This window comes from Rhipicephalus microplus, chromosome 7 (assembly GCF_043290135.1).
Source record: "Rhipicephalus microplus isolate Deutch F79 chromosome 7, USDA_Rmic, whole genome shotgun sequence".
NCBI lineage: Eukaryota > Metazoa > Arthropoda > Arachnida > Ixodida > Ixodidae > Rhipicephalus > Rhipicephalus microplus.
Window position 1 is genome coordinate 76900285 of NC_134706.1, and position 27007 is coordinate 76927291.

The window sequence follows — 27007 nt, forward strand, 5'->3', positions numbered from 1 at the left end:
TACAAGCGGTTTCTACAGAACTGGGACAGCTTGAGGTGCCCTTAGCCCCTTATGTACACTGCGCATTGAGTTGCGCAATTGTAATAAAGAAAACGTTGTTATAAGAAAAGTAAGAAAAGTGCATTGTTTGTGCAATACAATGAAGGGCAATCAATTAAAGACAGCGCAATTTAACACTGGCAGGTAGAACATTTACTGCAAAAATAACGCACAATCAGTATAGGTACACAGAAAAGTATGTAAATAAATTAGTGATCGTCTATATATTTGAACGGCAGTACAAGGGCGGGAGAAATTAGGCGAAAGTAATCGAGACCTACAGAGTTTAATTGAGTGACCGCGGTTATGACTTTGTTTTACTTGTACTATCAATGCTGGTGACATGAAAACAATTAAACAGTTTTGGTATTCTGTTTTTATTTATTTAAAAAATATAACTATTTCCTGGGAAGCGTGTCACCCAAAGATCTTCAGTATGAGAGGCATACCTGGTGGTGTTAATTTGTAGACGACCATTTTTATTGAACCTGCTTGCCAGAGTAAAATACACACCTTAGTGAGAAAACATCGCGAATATAGCCACACTGACTAAAGGTTTATTGCTAAGACTTCTTGATAGAGACTTCTCATACAGGAGTACTGACATGATTTTCAGAAATCCCAAATGGGACATTCTTCGATTTCCAGGTGTGCACTATCAACACTCTCGAGACACCGCAGTGAGATAATGAGTATAAATATTTTAGTTTATTTAAGGTTTTCGTACCCAGCACTTAAAAGCCGATGTGACCGCTGTGGACGTTGCCATGACACGTTAGCACAGTTCTCTGTGTTTGCGTAACCTGCATCCAGCATGCAATCTAAATCGTAGGGATCCACTGTCAGTCCAGAGCTATTGAATGACAATTCACTCCTCGTTGTTTACACGTGCGACTGACAGCGAATTGACAGCTGTTGTTGGTACGTCGTGACTTGCAGTCTTCTCGTGACGTCACACTTGTATTGGCGCGTCGCTGAGAAGCCACTCCTTGACACCGACACCGCAATCGCTGTATTAAGGTTGCGGCATTGAAAATATATGGAATCTATACGAAGCACTACGAAAGTCTTTGTTAGGGTTCTCAACACTCGTGTTTTTTATTTAGAGCAAAAACACAAAAATATATGATAATCGCGTCAGCACTCCTTCAAGCTTGCTGGTGTCACGCGGTACAATATCCTCTGGCTTGCCTGTCATAGCGTAGGCCATCATGATTGCCAAGCCGAAAAGGAGAAGGACAAGAAAAAGCAGAAGGCCACACAGCAGGAAGTTCAGCGCAGGCTGGCCACTGAAATTGTTTTGCATATCCGTACTTTATTAGTGGTGAAGAGATGGATAATCAATAATTGTTCTACGTAACGAGAATCACAATCTCGAAGTTATTTGTACCTGTAGCGCTTCTTAAAGGTTACCTGTTTTCTGGGTGTATTTAGCGGATACAAGCGTGTATCTAACAGATACAAATCTCACACATCAATCTACATGTACCACAGTCTGTCGCATAGAACATTCCCCGGCATAAAACCCACAACTTTATTACTACAAAAAGAATGGAACAAAATGCATGTACATAACTCCCATATATACGGCCCTTTTTTTTAAGACCATTTTCTCATTTTATTTTGCTTTTTTTTAGAGGGAAGGGGAGGTCGTATGCGCGAGAATAACATATGCGCGAACGTTGTTAGCATCGGCAGTATTCAGGTATGATCGGTTAGACACAGACCCATGGTTTCGCTGTGAGCAACACCACGTCCGAAAGTCAGATATTGCCTCTGCATTAAATTACACTAATAGCAACGATAAGCCCAGTAGAATTGATCCTATCGCGTTTTACAAGGTGTCAACAACCCACAAGGTGAACTATATGCAAGACATTTAAGCGTTGCCATGGTAATATATACAGGCATGAAAGAACGACTGGCATACTTCGATAGCTTTACATAATATGTGTAAAGTCATAGTTGTGATAATAATTTAGGCTATAAAACAGAACTGAATACGCAGGTGGGATCTTTGGCGGGTGAGCTGACATTATTCCTGCCCCTCCAAATGTTTACTAACACTCATTCAATTTTCAGTGGAAGCAACATCCAGCCCTCAGACAGCCTTCATACAATCATGAGCCCTACGGCCAAGGAAACCATCCTATTTTGTGCTATTATTCCAACTTAAATAGTGTGCACGAAGGTCATGCACCTAATGAAATTTTTTGCAATGCAGGCCCAGCATTAGGCGAAAAGATATTCCCTAAAAAAAGAAACACCAACCAAGACGTCCTGACTTGGTTGCTTGAACTTGTTAGACATGAACTAAACTCCAACCTGATAAAACTGAATATTGTACGAATATCAGCATCGGTGGAAAACTTTACGCAATAAAGAAGGCATTAGCTGTGTGTATAGAAGCGATGGTTAATGAAAGCTCAAATACTTACACTTCACTTGAGTTTGAAGCTGGTGAAATAAAAATAAAGAGTACAATGCCATGAAAAACACAAACAGGTTGAGTGTAATGCTGTTTGCCGACAGCCATTGCTTCAAGACGGGCATCTCTTCCCGTATTTTACTTTTACAATATACCCGACTAATTGAGCGTATTCTCGCGTTATAAAATTGGGTTTTGGGATTGTGAAAAAAGGGTTTATTACGAAAAAGGTCGCTTTTTATTTATCACCTCAACCCTAAAGAAGTAAACGTAGCTGAAAGTTATTTTTACAAATTGAACTCGACTTCATACAGACGTTAGGCCTACAAAAAGGTAAATAAGAGAGAAGTCACTGCAAGACAGAGCGAGCGAGTGGCTCAATAACGGCTGTGAACGTTGACCGAAAAGGCACACAGCGGCGGTAAACAACGTACACATCAAGATGTCTGCGCATGCCCATTCCGTGGCCTGGGCGTGCGCAGAGTCAATGCCACTAAAGCCGGCATGCGTGCTAGTATATGTGAGAATAGAACTTCCTAAGAAATGGCAGCATATCCATGATGGAGAGTGGGGCGAAGCATCCGTCCGTCCATTCGTTCTTGCTTCCTTCCGCTCATGCATCCCTGCGTCCGTCCATGCATCCAACATCGGTGCAGCCATCCGTGAGTCAATTCATGCATCCGCCTATGTGTCCGTTCGGCCATCTATTCAACTCTCCAAGTACCACCATCTCGCATCTTTTCATCATATATTGGACAGACGGACGGACGGACGGATGGATGGATAGATGGATGGATGGATGGATGGATGGATGGATGGATGGATGGATGGATGAATGGATGGATGAATGGATGGATGGATGGATAGATGGACGGACGGACGGACAGACGGGCGGATGGATAGATGGATGGATGGATGGATGGATGGATGGATGGATGGATGGATGGATGGATGGATGGATGGATGGATGGATGGATGGATGGATGGATGGATGGATGGGTGGACCCTTTAGATCGCGCGGTAACTAGCTCCACCAAGCCGTAATACTTAATGAAGCAAAAACTAGATTTATTTTTTTCCTTTAAATAGTGAGGTTTAAGATTCGTATTTCGCAGTGAAACGTTTAATTTTCACTCGTGCCTTGACTTTAGCCACCAATCAGATAACCTCCTTCTAGATAGTTATACCCGCTTAAAGTCTATTTCGCTCTCCCTGTCCCTAAACGCCAGTGCTTTGAAAAACTCTGCGCCATTATCCTGAACTATAGGGTTAAGCCCTTTACAGAACATTATCCAGTGTTCGGCAGTTTATTCTTCCTCTCCACACGCACTGCATACCGCGTCTACCCCTTCGTATTTGGCCGGATATGTCTTGGTTCACAATACTCCCGTCCTGGCCTCAAACAGAAGAGAACTACCCCGAGTATTATCATAGATCCTTTCCTTGGCAATTTCCTCCTTAAAAGTTCGATAGATCTCTAGTGCGGACTTCTTAATCATGCCAATTCTCCAAATATCAGTCTCAGCTTCCTTCGCCTTCTTCTTAACCAATAATTCTTTTTGGTTTGGCCTCTGCTGTTTTCTAAATAATTATCAGTCTTTAAAAAACAGCAGGGGGCCAAACGAAAATATTTACCAATCTCAAATAAGTAACCTCCATGCCTTCCTTTTTTCTCGTTTCTCTCTTTTTACCAGTCAATTGTCTTGTTCGCTTCCTCTAATTTGTATCGGCATTCTTCATGTACAAGTAGCCGAATACCTTCCTAGCCTAACGCTCCTCCCCCATTTCTCTCAATCGCTTCTCAAATTTTATCTTGTTGCTAGCTTCCCTGCCCTCAAATGATGTCCATCCCATATCACCTTGTACTCCCTGATTTGGTGTATTCCCGTGAGCTCCTAAGGCAAGCCTACCTACTCCACGTTGCTTCATTTCTAATCTTGCTTGAATCTCTGATCTCATGCACAAGACCGCATTGCCGACCGTCAGACCAGGAACACTGACCCCTTTCCATATTCCTCTCACAACATCATACGTAGTCTAATTCCAAAGTGCCCTGTTTTTCATTACCGCTGCATTCCTGTTATCTTTACTCGTCACGTATATTTCGTGTTCCCTTAGGCACTCGGCCCCATTGCTTATCCATACTCCAAGATATTTTTATTTATCTGTTATCTCTAGCGTGACCTCTTGTATTTTAAGCTCACTACCCTCAGTGTCATTATAATCACGACTGCTGATTTTTCTTTACTGAATCTGAAATCTAAATTATCTCCCTCATTACCGCAGATGTCCACCAATCTCTGCGAATCTTCCTTGTTGTCGGCCATTAGCACTATATCATCTGCGTACATTAATGGTGGTAGTGCCTGTTCAATAAGTTTTCCTTGTTTGACAAAAGAGAGGTTGAAGCCCAGTCCACTTCCTTCTAATATGGCCTCTAATTCTTGTAGGTTCATCATTCTTGTAGGGTGACAGGGGAGACCCCTGCCTAAGCTCCCGTTTTACCTCTGAAGGCTTGAAAACCTGTTTTTCCACTTTATAACTACCTTTTTACCTTTATAGATATCCTTTAAAAAACTAGCAACTACATCTTCCACGCATAGTGTGTCCAGTATTCCCCATAATTCCTCTTGAACCACACTATCGTACGCTTCTTTGATATCCAAAAATGCTAGCCACAGGGGCCCGTGTTCCTTTTCTGCTATTTCGATGCACTGCGTCAATGAGAACAGATTGTCTTTATATCTCCCTGCTATTTCGATGCACTGCGTCAATGAGAACAGATTGTCTTTATATCTCCTGTGTTTCCAAAAACTGTTCTGCAGTTCCCTCAGCACTCCCTCATCTTTTATTTATGCCTGCAGTCTTTACTTCATAATCTACATCGCCAACCTGTACACCACTGATGTCACTGTTATAGGACGGTAGTTGTCTATATCAGCTTTGTCCCTTTTCCTTTATAGTTCATGCTTATCCTGCTAAGTTTCCATCCGTGGGCAACTTCACCATCCATTATTATTTTGCTCACTGCCTCTGTCAAAGCCTACTTAGGCTTCGTACCTAATGTCTTTATCAGCATAATTGGAATGCCATCTGGGCCTGCTGATGTACTACTAGGAACCCTTTTCTCAGACCTTTTCCACTCTCGTTGTAAAAGTGGAGCAAATGGGCCTCTTGATTCATTCTTTTTTATTGTGGTGCATAAAGCACCTCTTTGTTGAAATTTTTATGTCACCCCTGTTCTTATATATTCAATAGCTTTGTCCCCTTCTCGCCTAGCACCTTGAGCTGTAGTTATGAACCTCTGCTCTAGGCTCGACTCATTTCTCACGGAGTTTAGATAGTTCAAAACTTTTGCAGCTGCTTTCCTATTTTTTTATGTACTTCTGCCATTTACTGAGCACCTTTTTTTTTCAATCTTTTATTGATCAGAAGGGATGCATCCCTTCTACAGCTTAGAAAGATTTCCCATTTGCTTTCATCATCTGCCGGTTCACCCCGCTGCTTAGCATGTCTGTGTTCCCTAGAGGCATCCTGACGTTTTCCTCTGGCTCTCTTAACTTCCTCATCCCACCAACATTTTGGTTTGTGTCTTCTTTTCCGGGGTGACTTGTCACGTGCCTTAGCAAGCTCTATCTCAAACCGTCTAATTATATTTGTGTATGTCCACACTATTTTATTATCCTCGGTGATTACATTCTCAATTTGTTCAGTGACTATTTTAACCTGCCTTTCTGAATAGAAATTTCACTGTAGTTGCTCACATTTTCTCCTTCCCACTTTCATTGCTTTTCGAAAACATAGCTTGATACGTTTGTGATCACTACCCAGACTTCTGGAGCCACCTTCATCTATGTGCATTCCCCTGAGCTTATCATACATCCTATGTGACATAAGTTCGTAATCTATCGTCGACTGCAGCCTTCCTACCTCCCATGTTATTTTTTCTTCACACTTCTCGGTACTGCTGCAAATGATCAAGTCAAGCCTTTCACACATATCCATGATAATTTTGCCTTTCGGGTCGGTATGCCCATCTTTATCTTCTATGTGCGCATTCATATCTCCTAGTATAATTACCTCGCACTCTCTTCCTTGCTCCTGAATGTCCTTTGATATACATTCTACCATCGCCTGGTTTTCTTCTCTAGCCTTTGCTCCCGTCCACAAGTACACAAAACCAAGGAGTGTCATTTGCTCTGCTACTTTCCCTTTTAGCCATAAATGTTCCTTGCATTCCTGCTTGACCTTTTGCCAGTCTGTACTTTTGCCAACCTGTACTTTTTTTTCCGCAGACACTGCGGAATCAGGGCGTCGATAAAGCATATATATACATCCTGGAAGAAATCTACAGGGGATCAACTGCTACCATAGTGCTTCATAAAGAAAGCAACAGAATACCAATCAAGAAGGGTGTAAGGCTGGGGGACACAATCTCCCCAATGCTATTTACCGCGTGCTTACAGGAGGTTTTCAGAAGCCTAGAATGGGAACAGTTAGGGATAAGAGTTAATAGAGAGTACCTTAGTAACCTGCGCTTCGCCGATGACAATGCATTGCTGAGTAACTTCGGGAACGAATTGCAACTCATGATTACGGAGTTAGACAAGGAGAGCAGAAAGGTGGGTCTTAAAATGAATCTGCAGAAAACGAAAGTAATGTACAACAGCCTCGGAAAAGAGCAGCGCTTCGAGATAGGTAATAGTGCACTTCAATTTGTAAAAGACTATGTCTACTTAGGGCAGGTAATAACTGCGGAGCCGAACCACAAGATTGAAGTGAATAGAAGAATAAGAATGGGTTGGAGCACATTTGGCAAGCACACTCAAATAATTACAGGTAGATTGCCACTATCCCTCAAGAGGAAGGTATATAACAGCTGTATCTAGCCGGTACTTAGCTACGGAGCAGAAACCTGGAGACTTACAAAGAAGATTCAGCTTAAATTGAGGACGACTCAGCGAGCAATGGAAAGAAAAATGGTAGGTGTAACCTTAAGAGACAAGAAGAGAGCAGAATGGATTGGGGAACAAACGGGGGTTAAGGTTATCATAGCTGAAATCAAGAAGAAATGGACATAGGCCGGGCATGTAGCGCGTAGACAGGATAACCGCTGGTCGTTAAGGGTAACTGACTGGATTCCGAGAGAAGGCAAGCGGGTTAGGGGGAGACAGAAGGTTAGGTGGGCAGATGAGATTAGGAAGTTTGCGGGTATATATTGGCAGCAGCAGGCACAGGACCGGGTTAACTGTCGGAACATGGAAGAGGCCTTTGTCCTGCAGTGGACGTAGTCAGGCTGATGATGATGATGACTTTTAAGAATGAACGCCCCAATACCAAACCCCTTTCTGCTGCCTTCTGTTCTATTACAATATTCCCACATGTAGTCCGGATTGTTAGTAGGTTGTTCCGTGTCCCTGAGATGTGTTTCTACAAAACCGTATAAAATCGGTCTCTCCTCCCTTAGCTGTTCTTCTATCTCTTCCAACTTCAGCCTGTTTCTACCACCCTGCATGTTAATATACCCTATGTCTGAATTGGCTTGGTGCTCGTGGCTACATCTATTTCTGCCCCGGACTCGACCTATCTTATATACTCGCGCCACTTTGGAATCGTGTCTGTCTATACCACCTGTCAAAGAGTCTCCCTGGTTGCTTTCCTCGTTACTAGCTATCCTGCACCCCGAAGGGCCCACGTGCCCACCAAAAAAGCTACTGCGCGTCCTACAAGTTGCCAACCCACCTCTTGACCTAGCCGCCCGTCGAAGTGAACTCTGTCTCGTTGAAAACCACCCCACCTATGCAACTCTCTGTTTATTTCCACCACCCAAAGCCTTTTTCTCGACTTATCCGCCCTATCTCTTGGTTTGCGTTGACAACCGCTCTTTGTAGTTTGCTATCCCACACCAGTACCTCCGGTATCGTGAATATCACTACCTTTACCTGAAGAGAAGTGGCGCGCATGTCATCGACGCCTTTCGCCGGTATGGTTGTTAGTCCTGCTGTATCTTCATTTAAGATATTGTTTAAACCGCCTGAAGTAATCACGAGGTTTCGTATATCAGCTGTAGCTTAGAGTTTTGCACTCGCTTGCCTCATGACTGCTTCCAGCTTGCGTCCTGGGAACGCGCCTACTGCAACCCTTTTGCACCTCTTACCCTCTCTTTGATGGCTTCTGTGCGTAGATATAAATTCGAGTTTCTGGTGATTATCACGTGCTTTCAATTTTCAGCTGGAGCGTCCTGCACCTGGGGGTTACTTGCACCTGTGACGCCGGCTGCTTTGTCACCTTCCAGCCCCACACTACTTCGCTGAAGCTGGGCCGTGCGACAACTGAACTGGCTGAACCTGTTTTTTTTTTCTCCAAATTTGCTTGCTCTTTCTTCTCCGTCGTTCTGGTTGCCGGTTGCCTACTCTTCTCTCCTTAAGCCGATCCTCTGTTCACCTTGGCTAGTGCTTCCTCGGCGGACTTCAGCCTTTCTCCGATTGTCCTCGTTTTCTCTTGCTCTGTCGCCAACGCAGTCTCGGTCTAGGTGATTCTCATCAGCAGTTCACTCTGGGCAACAATCAATTTTTTCCATTTTTTTCCTCAATTTCACAATGCCTACACTTCGCGTCAGCCTCTTCTCGTCCACTTCTACAGTTGGGTCCACTTTCAAACCCACCCCACATACTGAACACTTTACAGACTTTCTAACCATGCCTTTCTGACACCAATTGTCTCTATGGCTTGTCTCACACAATAATTACAAAACTCGAGCCCTGCCATACGAAAAATAGAAAGTCTAAGATCTACTACAAAAATTTTCGTGTTCAAGGTACGTGCACCTTCCCCATGGGGTGGCAAAAAAACAACAAAAAACACTCAAAAATCTAACACACACACGCACAAACTAATAAATACCTGGTGACTGACCCCCAAAAAAGCCGTACAATAAAATAAGTGCTACAAAGATTTTAACTGCTGCCTTATAATTATAAAAACAAGCTCAAAACATGCAAAATCACTTATCTGCGCAGTCCATCGGGACTCTCAAAAGCACCATATATTCCCGATATAGAAAACATTTTCCGATATAGAAGCACCGCCATCCACTGGACATTCCAAGGGCTAAACGAGAGGTGGCACATGCACACTTTCTTACGGCTTGCGGTTCGTGTCTTCTTCCCACCTCTAACCACCTCGACTTCATGCTATATACTAGTTCACTGTATTCGTGGCACTGCGGCCCAACGCTTGCTAAACCTTTTGAAACCCAGGAAGGTTACGCCCGACGAGTATAACGTAGCAACCCTTTCTTGTCAGATAGTGCTAAATGTACATGCCAATGGCTGCTAATGGGAATGAGAGACAGGAGAATTCGGCTTTTACTTTCTTACGGCTGGCGCTTCGTACCTACTTACCACCTTTAACCACCTTGAGTTCATGGCATATACTACTCCACTGCATTCATGGCACTGCGCCTCAAATCTCGCTAAACCTTTCTAAAAACAAGGAGGTTATGCCCAGTGAGAACGTAGCAACCCTTTCTTGTCAGATAGTGCTCAATGTACATGCCAATAGCTGCTAATGGGGAATGAGAGACAGGAGAATTCGGCTGCAAAGTGGGCCACCAGCACCACCTTGCAGGTCAAAACGTAAGACTGGTTACACACTAAGACTACGACTAGACAACGAGGGACGAAAAGGTGCCGCTATAAGGTGCTTCGCCCCTAGAATAACTAGAGGGCACTCTGACGCTGCGATCGTTCTCCGAGCATAGCAATGATGGGTATCACGCAGAAGACGGGCATCTCCTGCCGTATTTTACTTTTGCGATCTACCCAACTAACTGAGTGTATTCTCGCGCAATAGAAGTGGGTTTCAGGATAGTGACAAAAGAGTTTATTACAAAAAAAGTCATTTTTTTCATCTCTGCATTCAAGATGTAAACTTAGCAGAAAGTTATGTGTACAAATTGAACTCGACTTCATACAGACGTTAGGCCTACAAACACGTAAATAAGAGAGAGGTCACAGCAAGACAGAGCGAGCGAGTGCCTCAATAACGGATGTGAACGCTGACCGAAAAGCCACACAGCGGCGGTAAACAACGTACACATCAAGATGTCTGCGCATGCCCACTCCGTTGCCTGGGCCTGCGCAGAGCCGATGCCCCTAAAGCCGGCATGCGTGTTGGTTTATGTGAGAATAGAGCTTTCTAAAGCTAACTAGAGGGCACTCTGACGATGCGATCGTTCTGCGAGCGTGGGAATGATGGGTATCACACAGATTTTTCTAGTTTTTGTGCTTGCGGGTCTCGATTACACTTGTAGCTTTCCTCGTTGCTGTGTTTTGGTGATGTTTCGAATGAAAGCGCGCATGGTTGTGGACTTCGTGAGCCAATTTCAATAAGTGAGTCTCAAAGGTTAAGGTACTGAAGTGGCAGTGCTAAACATTTTTGGATTTTCGTTTCGTGACAAAGCAGCTCCAAGCCAAGCGAAGTCAAAGGTACGAAAGTTGGAAAAATCTCTGTAGTACCCGTCATTCTTATAATCACTGAAGCGCCGTGCATTGCAGCTACCATAGACGCTAGCGCAAGAGTTCCCTCCATTGTGAATATACGAAACTATATTCATGTGACCAATAACTTTTTAGGCACTCCCCTTCTTCCTGAAGGTTGAGCAACGTTTGGCTCACGCATGCGATGGTCTATCGACTTGTCGAACCTCACCTTGAGAGTCGTTTGTTTATTCATGCACCTGTGTTGTCTTGGCTTGTTTTTTGTGTCCGTATCAGGACTTCAACAAAAAAATGGACAGATCCCACGCTCAGTGGGCATCGATGATATGCGAAGCACGATTGAATGAGAAATGTTCATATGTCACTTTAAAATCAGCACAACGGTACGAGGTGGAAGTAAATGATGCTTTACATGTCTTCAGTGTCATAATTATCATGTTTGGACGTGTCATTTACCTTCGACATCTATTCGCGTCACGTGATACCAAATTTAGTATATGAGAGCTAGCGAAATGGCCGCGAGCACGCTAAGAGCGTGGAATGTTGTCATGTTCTTACATGAAGCGCGTGGCAGGACAATTATGTCTGCATCAGTTATATATTTCGTCATCCATTGACGTCACGTAACACCAAATTCGGTATGTGTGGAGCTAGCGAAACAGCTGTGATCGCATCATGAAGGGCCCAATATGTACTCAATTGTAGCGTTGACGCGCGCGCATGCTGGGCACAGTGACGCTACGTTAGCAAAACGCTAGCACTCTATAGTCTGACGCCAGTCGCGACCAGTGCGACCAGCGACCGTCGGCGCGGCGTGACGGCAACCAGTGCGAGTGACATGCTGCATTTTGCGCCGATACGTTACCCAGACAACAGTGCGTTTATCTATTTTTGTCACGGAGGGACGCCGGACTCGCTGAAATGCGCAAGCGTCAAAGAAATGCAGCGTGGCACACACCCGCGTGTATATGGTAGGACCGGCGCCTGGCGTGGCAACGCCAGCGTGACGCGACGAAATGAACGCCGGCGTGTACGCGCATTACATCTAAATGTGTTGCGCCTCGACTGTTGCATGTAGTCATGTTCTCACATGACACGCATCTCATGATTATCGTGTTTGCACCAGTCACATACCTTCATAATTCATTGGCGTCACGTAATACATAGTTTGTTACATGTGAAGCTCGAGAAACGACCGCGAGCGCATCATGAGCGTAGCATGTAGTCATGTTGTTCCATGACGCGCAACTCGTGTTTATCATATTTGCACCAGTATCATACTGTTACCAGGAGATGGGAAACAGAACCGGCGTGTTGTGGGGGTGTCAAGCTTCGCACGGAAGAAGGCGAGTCGTTGCGTAAATTCCGGTAGAAATTGCGTCCCACTTGTGTATCACTGTGGGTGGCTTGCTGGAAGCAGTCCCGCATCGAATGCATACCACAACGCCAGCGGTTTTGTTGAGAAGCTGATGATCCCTCGTATTAGCGCTGCTGGGGGCGACGCCTCTGACCACAGAATCGAGCCACGTGTCCACGGAAGCCGCAGTTACAGCACACAGGGGCCTCACGAACGTCGCCAAATCTTCCACAAGGGGCCATGTACCCATGATCATCTCACGAAGACACCATTGTAGGTTGTTGCCCCGCCGCGGTGGTCTAGTGGCTAAGGTACTCGGCTGCTAACCCGCAGGTCGCGGGATCTAATCCCGGCTGCGGCGGCTGCATTTCCGATGGAGGCGGAAATGTTGTAGGCCCGTGTGCTCAGATTTGGGTGCACGTTAAAGAACCCCAGGTGGTCGAAATTGCCGGAGCCCTCCACTACGGCGTCTCTCATAATCATATGGTGGTTTTGGGAGGTTAAACCTCACATATCAACCATTGTAGGTGGTTGGAGGGAGGCGTCTGGAAACGACGGCGATGATGTAGGTTGTCAGATGGGGGCTCTGATGCTCTTGGTTGGCGCACATCATATAGCGTGGCATGAACGGCAGCACACATTGCGTCGTATGGCGGGGAGGCGTTGCTAGCATGGGCCCTCGGCGGATTGACAGCATCACGTCGACCAAGTTCTTCACGTACGCTTTGCCTGATTATTCAGGCAAGCTGACAGGACGACGTTGGAGGGGCATCAACACTTGCAACGGTGGTGACGTTGGCAAGTCTACCAAATTTAGGAGTGATGCGCCTAGCCTTCAGGGTCTCGAACATGCGGCAGTGTTGAATTACGTCCGTTACAGACGCCAAGGTGCCCTTGCTGATGAGGAAATTGTAGACATTCTGAGCAACCCCTTTGAGGAGATGCCCAACCTTGTCATCTTCTTTCATGCGTGGGTGTACAGACTTTTTCAATTTCAGAATCTCTTCAATATACGTTGTGCATGTTTCACCCGGGACTTGAGCACGCTGCATCAAAGTTTTCTCAGCGCGCTTCTTCTTCATTAATGGGTCCCCAAAGCAGCTCGCTATTTCTTTCTCAAACGCTTCTTTAGTCATTATTGTATCTTCGTAGTTTACAAATCACGCCAACGCCATCCCTCCGACGTTGGACAACCAGGAGGCCGCATCTCAACAATTGCACCTACTCGCACGGTTGAAGTGTTTCAGCCATTCGTCGACGTCTTCTCCGACCCTCCCAGAGAGGCTTCGTGGTACCGTGTGTTGGGGCCACGTAGCGCCACACGAAGAGTGCGTGGTGTCACCGTCAGCAATCGGATCCATAGAGAGCGGTGGTAGACCAGCCAGACGGCGGCTTCGGCGCCGTTCTTGAGGTAGCGCTTCCGTGATAGTTAGCCTGGGATCGCTCCCCTGTACCCAGCACCTCCACCAATCTTGTTACGGTGAGATGTCTTTATTTACAAGAGATGATGAATGCGAGAGTCCAGGGATCTGGCAGATCACCACTCGCGACAACCTTGTTCTCTTCTTCTTCCACGCGTCCCCTCAGTATCGTAGCAATACCATGGTCATCCATCCATGTCTCGTAATACCAAATTTAGTATAGGTGAAGCTACCGAAGCATGATAATCATGGGACGCGTGTCATGTTGTTACATGACAAGCATCCCATGATTATCATGTTTGCACCTGTCACATACCTTCGTCATCTATTCATGTACTGTAATACCAAATTTGAGATATGTGACGCTACCAAAACGGCCGCGAGTGCTTCATAAGCGTGACATGTAGTAATGTTTTACATGACACGCATGTCATTTTCATTTTTGGGTCTGTCGCTTGTGTTCGCCATGGAATAATGCCATACCATACCAGTTTTGCAACTTACAATGTGAGCGAAACCACCGCAAGAGCGGCAGGACCATGAAATGTAAAAAATGACATTCATGACATAGGTGTATCGGTTTTCATGTTATGACTACTCAAATATGTTCTTCATACAGTCATGTAATTGCACACTAAGTTTGCTATTGATGCCATTATGGAAACGGCCAGGAGAGCTAAAAGTCGTAAGTGGCTAGATAGACAGACAGACAGACAGATAGATAGATATATAGATAGATAGATAGATAGATAGATAGATTGATTGATTGATTGATTGATTGATTGATTGATACGCTCAAAGTCACCGAAGTTCGCTAAGAAATGCTTCGCATTTATTACTCAGGTAGAAGTTCAGAATAATTGAATCTCCAATCAAAGCAGTCAATTGTTTCTTCCCGAGGGCCATTCAAAATGATCGATCCAATCGCATTCGCTCGTTTGCATAACGTCAGTGATTACTGGCGTATTTCACATAGCTGACGGCTCTAAGCAGACACATGCACGCATCTGTGGATTTTTGACGAAAAATTTAAATTTCTTGGCAAAATACAGTGGAGTTCAGCATCATTCCCAATGTAAGTGTGATACTCTGATTAGGGAAGAAAACCTTTTCAGTATTGCTATGTGTAGTGTTCATATTAGCAGCATAGAAAAAAAATTGCAGCACATCCAGCAGCATAATAATGAGTGGGGCGAAGCGTCCGACTGTCCATCCGTCCGTGTGAATATCCGTCCGTGCTGCCTTCATGTGTCGAATCGCTTTTGAAAATGCAGACGGCGCGCGGGTAACACCGACGATACACGAGCCAAGGAAGCTGAGCGCAAGCGTCTTCAACGCACCCGCCGCTCTGCTGCATCCATGCCCCACCCACGATCTGCCACGTATGGTGACTATGTAGGAGACTGAGAGAGGCACTCGTTCTCCGAGTACCCAGGCACAGCCCACACAGCAGCCAATCGGAGAGCAGCGGTGCAGCACGATCTGGAATATCCTCACTCAACTGCAGTTTTTATGTACCTATGAGACAGTGCCGTCTTTTATACTCTTAGAATGACCCTGCCTTCTTTTCTTTCTCGCTTTCTCTTCTCTCGGTTGCGCGGGACTCATGACAAAGTTAGACAACGAGGAGCAGCGCCCATAAAACAACCCCTCCCCCCCCAAAAAAAACAGAAAACATATGGTTACAACGAAAAAAAATGTAGAAGAACTCTCTTGCATAGATGATTGACACAGGTGCACTGCAGTTCCCAAGTGCGAGCTCGTCTTTGTTCACCGACTACAGCTAAGCCTCCTGTCATATTAAGAGACTGAAACTCACCTGGACGTCTACTGTCGATGCTGTTGGGAGGAGCACTGACGGGAAAGGCATCGAGTTCTTCGGGAGAAGCAGGTGCGTAAACAGGGGCAGGTGGCAGAGGAGGAAGGGTGTAAACAGGAGGTGGTTGAGGGTATGCTTGAGGGTAGAAGTAGTAGTTGGGCATGTAGCAGTTTTGGCCCACCGGGGAAGGCGAGAAGTAGTTCTGAAAGCCGGTCTCATCTGCGAGAGGAAGCAATGTAAAAGTGACTACGCAGCAGGACCCTCTCCAACATGCGACTCTCTAAGGACTCTCATCGTCCGTTATTATAATTATGTACGTACATGCATTACTGGACTAATCCATTTTTTTTCACGTGGCACAACCACCTGCGGTACACATGGAACGTAAACATGGAATAAAATTCGGAATTCGCGTTCAGATTTCATTCATTTTGAAGAGTGGTATCACTATTTTGTGAAACTCAGGGCGCCCAATTCTCTTCACAAATGACCAGTATGAAGACATGAGAAAGGTCTTTCAGATGGCAAAGCTAGCTTATTCTGTACTAAACGCAGGTACCCTCCCCTTCATTGCCAGATTTTACCTTCTTCAACATCCAGGTCCTTAAGGGAGTGAGCTTTTGAAATTTTATAGGTGCACCCAGCTGAGGTCAGTTTGGAAGCCTTGCTGTAAAATGTACGTTTGAATTGTTGGAGGCTCTAGGTTCGGTTCCCAGTGACGTCGGGCATCCAGGAGTTTTTCTGAAGGGGAAAGTGGTGCTACTACTTAGCTCTAGGTGAAATGGGTACTCGTCTATTCATGAGTTTGTCTCCTTTCCGCACACAACTACGTGTTACCGTATTCCCCACTAGCCCGGCAAGCTGCCATTCTTGGAAAAAGCACAAAGCGCGAAAAGTAGCTAAATGAACCCCACTACGTGAGGATAAGTGATGGGGGCCTATTCCTATGCAAAAAAAGAACAACATTCATAGCCTCAGAAGAATACTGCACATGCCATCGAACTCGCTGTTTGTACCGATCGCTCCCCTGAAATTTATGATAAACGGCTCTTCATTATTTGCATAGCACATGCGCTAAACCTGTCATGGTTGAAAATAGAGAGCCATGTCAATGTCAATTTATTTATTGATCGAGTATTTTAATAGATGAGCATGCCATTTTTGATCAGGTGGAATTGTGGCATACCTCTCAGTTCGCGTTCTATTTCTGCTGAGAGATGTCTATTGCTCTCGCCATGACAGTGACATTATTCCTTCTTGCGACGAATAGAACATTTTAAAGGTGGCAGTCCTCTGCTGAAATTGAGTTTATTGTAATGTTCCATATATAATCTGTAGCCTTTCTTCTGTAGTTGTTTCATCTTAGGTGACACCCCGACAACATAATTGTTCTTCCGTGTATACTGTTCTCCTGTATTTCCTAAGTTGCTCGTTCTCATTACTTTCGCAATCCTCCTGTGAGCTTGGCTCAGGCTAAGTGGTAGTTATTACAGAAGCAAACTGCGCTATCGAAGTCTTTCGGGTAATGACTAACCTAAATTGTATGATTTCATGCTCTCCCATAGTAGGGTACCAAGTACTCTAAGTCAATGACAACGTTTTCGAAACACTGTATTAGAGGCCCACGGGACGGCCTAGTGCTCTACCATAGTAGAGTACCAAGTACTCTAAATTGTTCACTAGTTTTTTTTTCTGAACACTGCATGATAGCATTTGATATACTCATATAGTAGGCATTAACTGTACGTGTTTGCACATGTTTGCATGTTGCCTGTCAGGCTCCGTCGTTCAATAAGTGTGTGGCTTTATTACCGTTATGACGTTAATAAATATGCCGATCCCACGCACACTTAGAATTGATGATATGCGAAGCAGGGATAAAAAAGGTTTATATGTCCCTTTAGAGTCAGCAGAACGATACGAAGTAGAGGCAAATCATGCCATACATGACTTACGTGTCATGATTACCATGTTTCGATGCGTTCTTTACCTTCGACATCTGTCCACGTCATGTGATACCAAACTCAGTAAATCTGGAGCTAGTGAGACGAGCGCATGCGCGCTATGAGCGTGGTATGTTGTCATGTTCTTACATGACACGCGTGTCAGGATTATCATGTTTGCACCAGTCATAAACTTTAGTCATTCATTGACGTCACGTAACATAAAGGTTGATGTATGTGGGGCTAGCAAAACGGCCACGAGGGCATCATGAAGGGCCTAATACACTCCAATGTAGCCTTGACGCGGGCGTACACTGGGTGCCGTGACTCTACATTAGCAAAACGCGAGCACTTACAGTCTGACGCCAGGCGCGATCCATCAGCGCGGCCCGATAGCAACCAGCACAAAAGGTGACATGCTGCATCTCGGGTCGATGTCTTATCGAAAGTAAGGTTCCCAGATGAAACAAGTGTCCTTGCTTCATAGGCACCTTAACCCAAACAACACTGCGCCTCCCTCATTATGTTATAAAGGGACGCTGAACGCTTTAAAAAGCGCATGCGTCAAAGCAAGGCAGCGCGGCGCGCGACTGTGAGTATAAGGCAGTACCAGCGTCTGGCATGGCAACGCCGGCGTTACGCGACGAAATGAACACCGGCGAGCACGGCCACCGCGTCACGTCGAAATGTATTGGTGCCTTTATTATAGCATGTTGTCATGTTCTTACATGACACGCATCTCATGATTTTCATGTTTGCACTAGTCACATACCTTTCTCATTCAGTTACTTCACGTATTACCATATTTATATATATTGTGGGCATTTAGTATATGCATCCTCTTCACGGGTACATTATCATCATTATTATGTGTGGCTCATGCATCCTCATCGTTGTCGCGTAGCATCATCATCTTGGCTTATTCATCGTAGCTGTCGGCTGCTGGTTTCTCGGGCCTAATAAAAGGTAATCCTAACCAAGACTTCATACGTGGTGGAGGTGCTGTTAGATCCCCCGTCATCCTCTCGACCACTCTACCCCTGGAGCTACGTTCAGGTCGCCGCTTGGGCCAGGTGTCCGGAAATATGTCGCACCAAGATTAGGCCGCTGCTGCAGCCGTTCCCACTTCACCACCGCGTGCCGCGCCTTCTCACGTAATCAACAGCCTCCAGCGTGAGCCCCATCCCTTCGCTGGTATGCGCGGGGAAGATGTGGAGGAATGGCTGGACGATTTCGAACGTGTTGGCGTTGCTAACGGGTGGGATAACACCTACAAACTCGCTCATGTGTCATTCTACCTCACGGGTGTCGCGAAGAGGTCGCTCCTCAACCACTTCATCGACATTCTCGACTGGTCAGCCTTCAAAGATCAGCTTCGCCATGTCTTTGGCACACCGGGTGTTCGTTCGGCTCTCGCAAAAAAAGCTCTCGCGATTCGGAAACAGCACATCGGGGAGTCGTATATATCCTACATCGAGGATGTTCTTTCACTTTGCCGCTGGGTTGACACAGCAATGACAGAATCAGACAAGGTGCGCCAGATTCTTAAGGAAATTGCACCGGTCGCATTCAATGCCCTTGCAATCCAGAATCCGGCTACCGTTGCTGACGTTGCGACAACCTGTCAGCGCCTCGAAGAACTTGAGTCTATGCGCCTACAACCAGACAGTGACGCGGCCCGTAGTACGACTGATCCAAACCTGCGAGACAAGATAACGGCGATTATACGCGAAGAATTGGAATCAGTAGAATTCACACTACCTTCAGTGTGTCCCATCCAGTCTTCTTCAACGTCATTGCGGGATGTCATCAAGGAAAAGCTCACGTCCATGACCATCATGGCTAACCTGCAGCCCACTGTGTCTCGTCCTCTCCAATCATTTCCGCACACTGCGCCGCACCACCAGGCACCGTCAGCTCGACGTCCCCGCCACGAACATACGCGTCGATTGCTGCCGCACCTCCCACAAGCTTTCCCACGAACTTTTCATCACCACCGCCTGAGCCGTCATCTGTCCCTCTGACTGCTCTCTCTCCCGGTGCACTTAGCGCAAGCTACTACCCTCCTTATCTATCGACTCTGCCTACGTGCTATATTGCGGCTATCGTGGTCACATTGCACGCTTTTGCCGCAAGCGCCAGCAAGACGAGCGCCGAGGGTATGACATACGCGAACGGGACATACGCGAACGGGAGCTTCGTACCAAGGCCGCCGTTATACGTCACCGCCGCGTCGGTCTTCATCTCCGCCAGCATCGTGTGAACTGCGCAGTAGTAACCGATCAACCCGACGCCGTTCACCGTCGCCTTACCGTCGCTCTTCTTCTCCTCTTCAGCCTGCTTCCCTTACTTCTGATCGGCGCCCGGAAAACTAAGCAAAGCAGTTTTTGGAGGACAAACTGCATTCCAACACAGGACTCCGATTCCTCCAGCGCGCCCCTATAATATGATTGCGGTAACAGTTGAAGGAGTGAACGTTGTCGCTTTGGTGGACACTGGGGCTGCGTTTTCTGTTATTCGTGCTGATTTGCGTGCCTGTCTTCGAAAAGGCACGGCGCGTTATGATGGACCGACACTGGTTACAGCCTAGGGAACAATGATTCGCCCTTCCGCTCTCTCTACTGCCCGTGTACTAATCGACGAAATTCTTCATCATATAGAATTTGCTGTGCAATGCCCGTGCTCCCATGAACTCATTTTAGGCAGGGACTTTCTTTCCTCTGCTTCTGGGGCTATTTGCTGTGCACAACGTGTCGTCCATCTTACTGACACGGACCACTTGCTCAACGATGAGACCTACAGACCACTTCGACTCATCGCTGCAGTAGACATCGAGTTACCACCAAACGAACATCAATTATTTACAGTTTTGCTCAACAACGTCGACTCTGGTGACAATTTGGTCACTCCGTCACCGCGTTTCCTTAAAAAAGGCATAGCTCTCGCATCAGGTGTGGCTCACTTCAACAATGGATCAACTGTCCTCGCTGCTACCAACACCACACAGGATAAAATTTTACTGCCACGGGGCACTACTGTCGCCTGCGTTGCCGATCTGCAGCCTGTGTGCGTTGTGCCTCTTACCCCTGTCTCCTCTAAAGGCCATCCTGCAGATAATGCTGCTTCCTCGGCCTTTACAGCAACCGTCAACAAAGACTTGACAGACTCACCGAAGCAGCAGCTGCTTGATTTGTTGGAAAAGCATTCAAACTCCTTTGACAATCATTCATCCACCCTGGGCCAGAAAACTGCTACAGCACATCGTATTCAGACCGACGGAACATTCATTGCGCACCGCCATCCGTACCGCGTCTCTCTAGCCGAACGAATTATCATTGAAGAAAACGTAGACGATATGCTCCAACAGAAGATAATCCGACCCTCAACCAGTCCTTGGTCATCGCCCATCGTTCTGGTGCGTAAAAAAGACGGTTTCGTACAATTTTGTGTCGATCCCCGAGCACTCAATAAGATCGCTAGGAAGGACGTATACCCCATGCCACGCATCGACGACGCCCTAGAATCCTTACAGGGTGCTGAATATTTTTCGAGCCTCGACTTGCGTTCCGGCTATGGGCGAATTTTCATGCACGAAGATAATAAAGAAAAAACCGCGTTTGCAACCCCGGATGGCCTATACGAATTCAATGTTATGCCATTCGGTCTATGCAATGCGCCCGCAACTTTTGAGTGCATGATTGACACCGTGCTGCGTGGCCTGAAATGAAAGACTTGCCTATGTTACCTTGATGACATTGTTGTCTTTTCATCGACGTTTCCTCAACATCTGCAACGTTTGGACGAGGTCCTGATTTGTCTTGTGGGCGCTGGTCTTCAAATTAACACCAAAAAGTGCCATTTCGCCAGCAGATCAATCAAGGTACTCGGTCATGTTGTGAGCAAGGACGGAATTCGTCCAGACCCTGATAAAACTGCTGCAGTGCTTCGCTTTCCTCGCCCTGACAAACCGAAACATTTGCGAAGTTTCCTTGGTCACGCCTCTTACTTTCGGCGATTCTTACAAAAGTTTGCCTCCATAGCCGCACCACTTACTAAGCTACTTGCTTCCGGTATGCCCCTTCAGTGGTCTCAGGATTGTTAATCGGCTTTTGACAGGTTGAAGAGTGCCCTCATGACAGACCCTGTACTTTCTCATTTTCACGATGATGCACCAACCTTCCTGCACACAGACGCTAGCAGCCGCGGTTCAGGAGCCGTGCTGCTGCAACGCGACAACTCTTCGTGAGAGCGAGTCGTTGTATACGCCGGCCGCGTCCTCTCCGCAGCCGAGAGGAACTACACGATCACCGAGCAGGAGTGCTTCGCCATCGTTTAGTCAGTACAGAAATGTCGTCCATTTCTGCATGGCCGCCATTTCACCATTGTGACCGACCACCACGCTCTATGTTGGCTTTCGACACTCAAGAACTTGTCGGAACGCCTCGGACGCTGGATTCTACGCCTCCAAGAATATGATTTTGAGATCGTATACAAGTGCGGCAGGAAGCATAGTGACGCTGACGCTCTTTCTTGCTGCCCACTACCAGCGACTCCACTCGGGGTTTCCGCAATCAATTTGCACAACACGCCCTCGGAGTCCACGTCTACGGCGGTTTCCGCTCTCGCCTCTATGGACCAGCTGCCTTCGGACGACCGCCACGATTTCGCTTCTCGACAGTTGGCTGACCCATACTGTCGAAGTATTATAGGCTACCTCACTGGCAGTTCCCGTCCACCTAATGCAAGGCTCCGTCGCCAACTCTCGCAATTTAAGCTGGACAACTCGGTGCTGTACCGCAAAATTTACCATCCTGACGGTCAGCGCTGGGTTCCCGTTTTACCCCGATCGCTTCGGCCCGAAGTCTTCAGAGCACTTCATGACCATCCGACTGCTGGTCACCTTGGTTACCATAAAACCTACGATCGCCTTCGAAGTCGGTTTTATTGGCCAGTCATCACTACTAGTGTAGCTTGGTACGTCGGGTCCTGCACTACCTGCCAATGTAGAAAACTACCAACATCTGCTCCCGCCGGTACACTACAGCCTCTTCTCTGCCCAGCCACACCATTCGAAGTTGTAAGCGTCAATCTTTATGGCCCCATCCCAGTCAGTGCTGCTGGAAACCGGTGGATAGTAACAGCCGTTGACCATTTGACGCGCTACGCCGAGACGGCATCCGTTACTACTTGTTCAGCTTCTGAGATTGCCGATTTCATCCTCCGAGCCATTATACTGCATCATGTTGCTCCACGTGTGTTGCTCAGTGATCGTGGAAGGGCCTTCCTTTCACAACTAGTGAACGTACTTCTTCACGCCTCCGGCACAACTCACAAGACTGCCTCTAGTTATCATCCCCAGACTAACGGCTTCACTGAGCGATTCCACCACACTCTCGCTTACATTATCGCCGCCTATATTAAACCAGACCACAAAAACTGGGACGTTGTTCTACCATTTGTCACTTTCGCCTACAATAAGGCCATTCAGCGGACAACTGGCCACTCGCCATTTTACCTAGTTTATGGACGCTCCCCTACTTCTTTCCTGGATGTCTCTTTCTTTACCTGCCAAGCTAATTCATCTCCATCCTCTTCAGAGGAATACGTTTCACGACTCGCACAGTGCCGCCAACGAGCTCGTATAAACACTGAAGCCCGCCAGCAAGACAGAAAGCTAGTCTATGATGAATCGCATCGTGCTGTATCCTTCTAACCAGGAGGCGAAGTGCTCCCTTTGACGCCTGTTCGCACACCTGGTTTGCATGAAAAATTTCAGCCTCGGTTTATCGGGCCGTTCAAAGTTCTTGAAGAGACTTCCCCAGTGAATTATCGCGTGACGCCACTTGTAGCCCCAGCAGATTGTCGTTATCGAACTACGGAGGTCGTCCATGTCTCCCGTATGAAGCCCTTCATGCCACGTTCTTTGTGTCCTTGACTTTACGCGGCCAGGCTAGCCGCTTTCATGTTGGGGGAATTGGTGTGGGCATTTAGTATACGCATCTTCTTCACTGGTACATTATCATCATTATCATGTTTGGCTCATGCGTCCTCATTGTTGTCGCGTAGCATCATCATCTTGGCTCAATCATCGTCGCTGTCGGCTTCCTGACCCTCGGGCCTAATAAAAGGTAATCTCAACCAAGACTTCATAATATATATATATATATATATATATATATATATATATATATATATATATATATATATATATAATACAGATTGCTGTGGTCGAAAGACCAAGCAGGGAGGCATAATAAAAAGTAATTCACAATATAACTTCAACAAAAAGAAAGTTCAAGCAATAAAAACATGTTTAGGCAGCAAAACACAGGATAACAATTGAACAGAGTAAAATGGAAGTAAGAAATTTCAAAATTGCAACCAGAGAATGCAAATCAGATACAACGTGAGACGGTCTGAGATCGTGAGCTGTAAGGTTAAAAACGGAAAGATACATAGTTATCGAAGTCAGGATTTTCATTATCACAGAATGCTTCAAAAGGTAACTCGTTCCAATCATTATTCTTCCGAAGAAAGAGCGAGTTCATGAAAAGATTAGTTCGTGCGAGTAAGGTTCAAGAGCGTAATTGTGCGTATGTCCAGTTTGTCTTGAGATTCGATTTCTTATATAAGCTTCTGGACTAATGTTAAATTTACCGAAATAAATTTAGTGTTGAAATATCAGCCGGGAAACAGTTCTTCGGTATTGTAACGTAGGGATATCATTATTGGCGATGATCGTTGTTGGTGAGTCATTTCTGTGGTAGGCATTAAAGATAAAGCAAACCGCCTTTCGCTGCACCATCTCAAGCTTCTTAATATTTTTTTTATATGTGGGTCCCAAACGACACTAGCTTAATCAAACTTAGGTCTTATAAAAGCATTGTAGGCCAACATTTTTATTTCTGAGGGCGCTGTTTTTAATTTAGTACATGTGAAGTTAGCGAAATGGCCCCGTGTGACATGAGCGTAGCATGTAGCCATATTGTTACATGACACGCGTCACAATTATTACGTTTGCACCAGTCATATACCTGTGTCATCCATTCAAGTACTTTATACGAAATTTGCTATATTTGACGCTTGTGAAATGGCCGCGAGCGCATTATGAGCGTGGCATTGAGCCATGGTATTACAAGACTTGTATGTGATTATTTTTATGTCATGATCTGTCGCTTGTGTTCTCCATGCAACCATGTCATGCCATACCAGTGTTGGAACAAGTCATGAGAACAAACCACCGCAAGAGCTGTATAACCGAGTAATGTAAATCATGACGTTTATAACATACATGTCACGATTTTTGTGCTATAACTAGTCAAATATATCCTTCATACAGTCGTGTTATGTCATACTAAGTCTGGTATCGGTACCATTACCGAAACCGCCAGGAGTGCTAAATGTCGTAGGCGGCTAGACAGACAGACAGACAGACAGACAGACAGACAGACAGACGGACAGATGGATAGATAGATAGATAGATAGATAGATAGATAGACAGACAGACAGACAGACAGAGAGATAGATAGATAGATAGATAGATAGATAGATAGGTAGATAGATAGATAGATAGATAGATAGATAGATAGATAGATAGATATGCTCCAAGTCGCCGAAGTTCACTAAGAAATGCTTCGCCTTTAAAAGTAGAAGGATGACTGACTTTCGCCTCAAGTGTAGAACGCGAAAGTGCAATTGGGCCTCGTTTGCACCGCCTTATGATTCGCTAGCCCGGTTCAGTCTTTCAGGGAACACCTCAGCCGTTCCTCAAGGAATATAACGTCTGTTCGCGTATAAGCTAGGCCATCTTAAACTAACCCGGAGTGCCTAGTACAAATGTAGTTGCAAAGTGCACACGACGATTTCAGTTTGAGAGTCAATTAGGGGCCCTATACGGGTCCATAAGGCCGTACGCCTACGTATGCGGCTGATCACTTTGTTGGTAGTTTGTCTGATGACGATAGAGTAGACTCCTTTTAAATGAAACCTTAAGAGACCAGGAAAATGTGTTTCCTTTAAAAGGTGTTTCGTTTACTGAGAGATAAACAGGTGTCTAATATTCAAGTACGAAACGAAGCATATTAGTTGCGGTTGCTCCATTTAGGCAGCAATTTCATTTGTGGAAGTTTCGATTAATATGATTCTAGTGTAATTGAATATTTCTTAGTAAACCGTGATGAGTGGGCTTTTAAACCAATCACAAGTGGCGTAATTCACAAGTGTTCAAGCCTAGCACGTTCAGTTTTTTTTTTTTTTTGCGATGCAGAGTAATTGTGCTTCTTTGTGGTAGAACACTTGCTTGTCACGCAGGGTTCTCTGTTTGACTCCCATTACGCAAGTCGATTTTAATTGTTGGCTCATTTGCACCAACTTCATATTATCGATCAAAGACAACGTCAATTTATTTATCCTAGTTAAGAACTTTGACACCTGCAAGGTAGTTCAAATGGGTTCTCGAACGTTTTCGTTTTTTTTACTCGTGTCGTGAATGGGCTTGCTTAAAAACTTACCTGGCAGTGGTTTGTTCGGCGGAAGTGGCTCTGTGCGCAAAAAGCGATAAAACAAAAAGGAAAATGAAACTATATTGTTACTTATAAGCCACTGTAGTTCGATAGCAATCAAGAAGTATTCCTTAAACTCCTTGTTTATACAGGTCAAACCAAAGTTATACACACAATAGTCAAAGTTTTAGGTGGTACGGGTTTAATGTTACCCGCTTCGTTCTTATTAGTCACCATCAATTCTCTAACATCTATAAGCTTACCTTTGTCGGCTAGCTTTCTTTGTTTTGGTTTGAACTTATGACATCCAGGTCCCAGAAATTTCAAAGCACGTACCCTGATTGATTTCTAGGACAATTTTCTTAAAAAAACTGCTAGCACTAAAAATAGTTCAGTATTGACAAGGTTGGCAAATTAAAAATATGCTGCTTCCCGAGGAAAGTTAAAATAGGTTTGCTTGAGTTGTGAGACGCAACCTGTGAAATTTACGAAACCTCGCACGAGGAAGTGACAGGATGATCATCACTGACTCAACAGGCACTCAGTATATCAACCACGCATTCAATTTGGCCATCCGGGGTTTCCCGCTTTCCGCGAATTACAAGTGAACGGCCATTTTACCCTTCGGATACATCTTCATGGAAAGTTTGAAGGACCCCTCGACGAGTTAACCAATAAAAATTAATAAATTAATATATATCGTGCCCAGGAAGAGCCATATTATTTTTGTGCAGACGCATGTAAATGTAAAGAAATAAACCATACAATACAGACAATTTTCAGAAAAAAAATCTGCCAGAGCCAAACGCAGACGCAAAAAGAAATCGACGCTAGATGGGAAAAATAAAAAGGCAACATGAGGTTCATGGGGAGGGAGTGGGAAATAATAAGTATTATACACAGATATGCAGGAAGCTCCTAGATAATAATAATTTTCATAATATTAATAATATAAATAATAATATTAATAATAATAAGAAGAAGAATTAAGCACAAGA

The 27007-nt window shown here is 45.4% G+C and overlaps 1 protein-coding gene across 1 annotated transcript in view; it reads right to left on the reverse strand.

Annotated features, from left to right (window-relative positions):
• Window positions 1-1141: 1141 nt before the first annotated feature.
• LOC142767796 (uncharacterized) overlaps window positions 1142-27007 on the reverse strand; it is a 32531-nt gene continuing 6665 nt past the window's right edge. The window contains exons 4-7 of the mRNA XM_075870040.1: window positions 26019-26048; window positions 15566-15784; window positions 2478-2496; window positions 1142-1328 (exon numbers count right to left, since the gene is read on the reverse strand). Of these exons, the coding sequence (XP_075726155.1) occupies window positions 1142-1328; window positions 2478-2496; window positions 15566-15784; window positions 26019-26048 (455 nt within the window). The remainder of the gene's footprint in view (window positions 1329-2477; window positions 2497-15565; window positions 15785-26018; window positions 26049-27007) is intronic.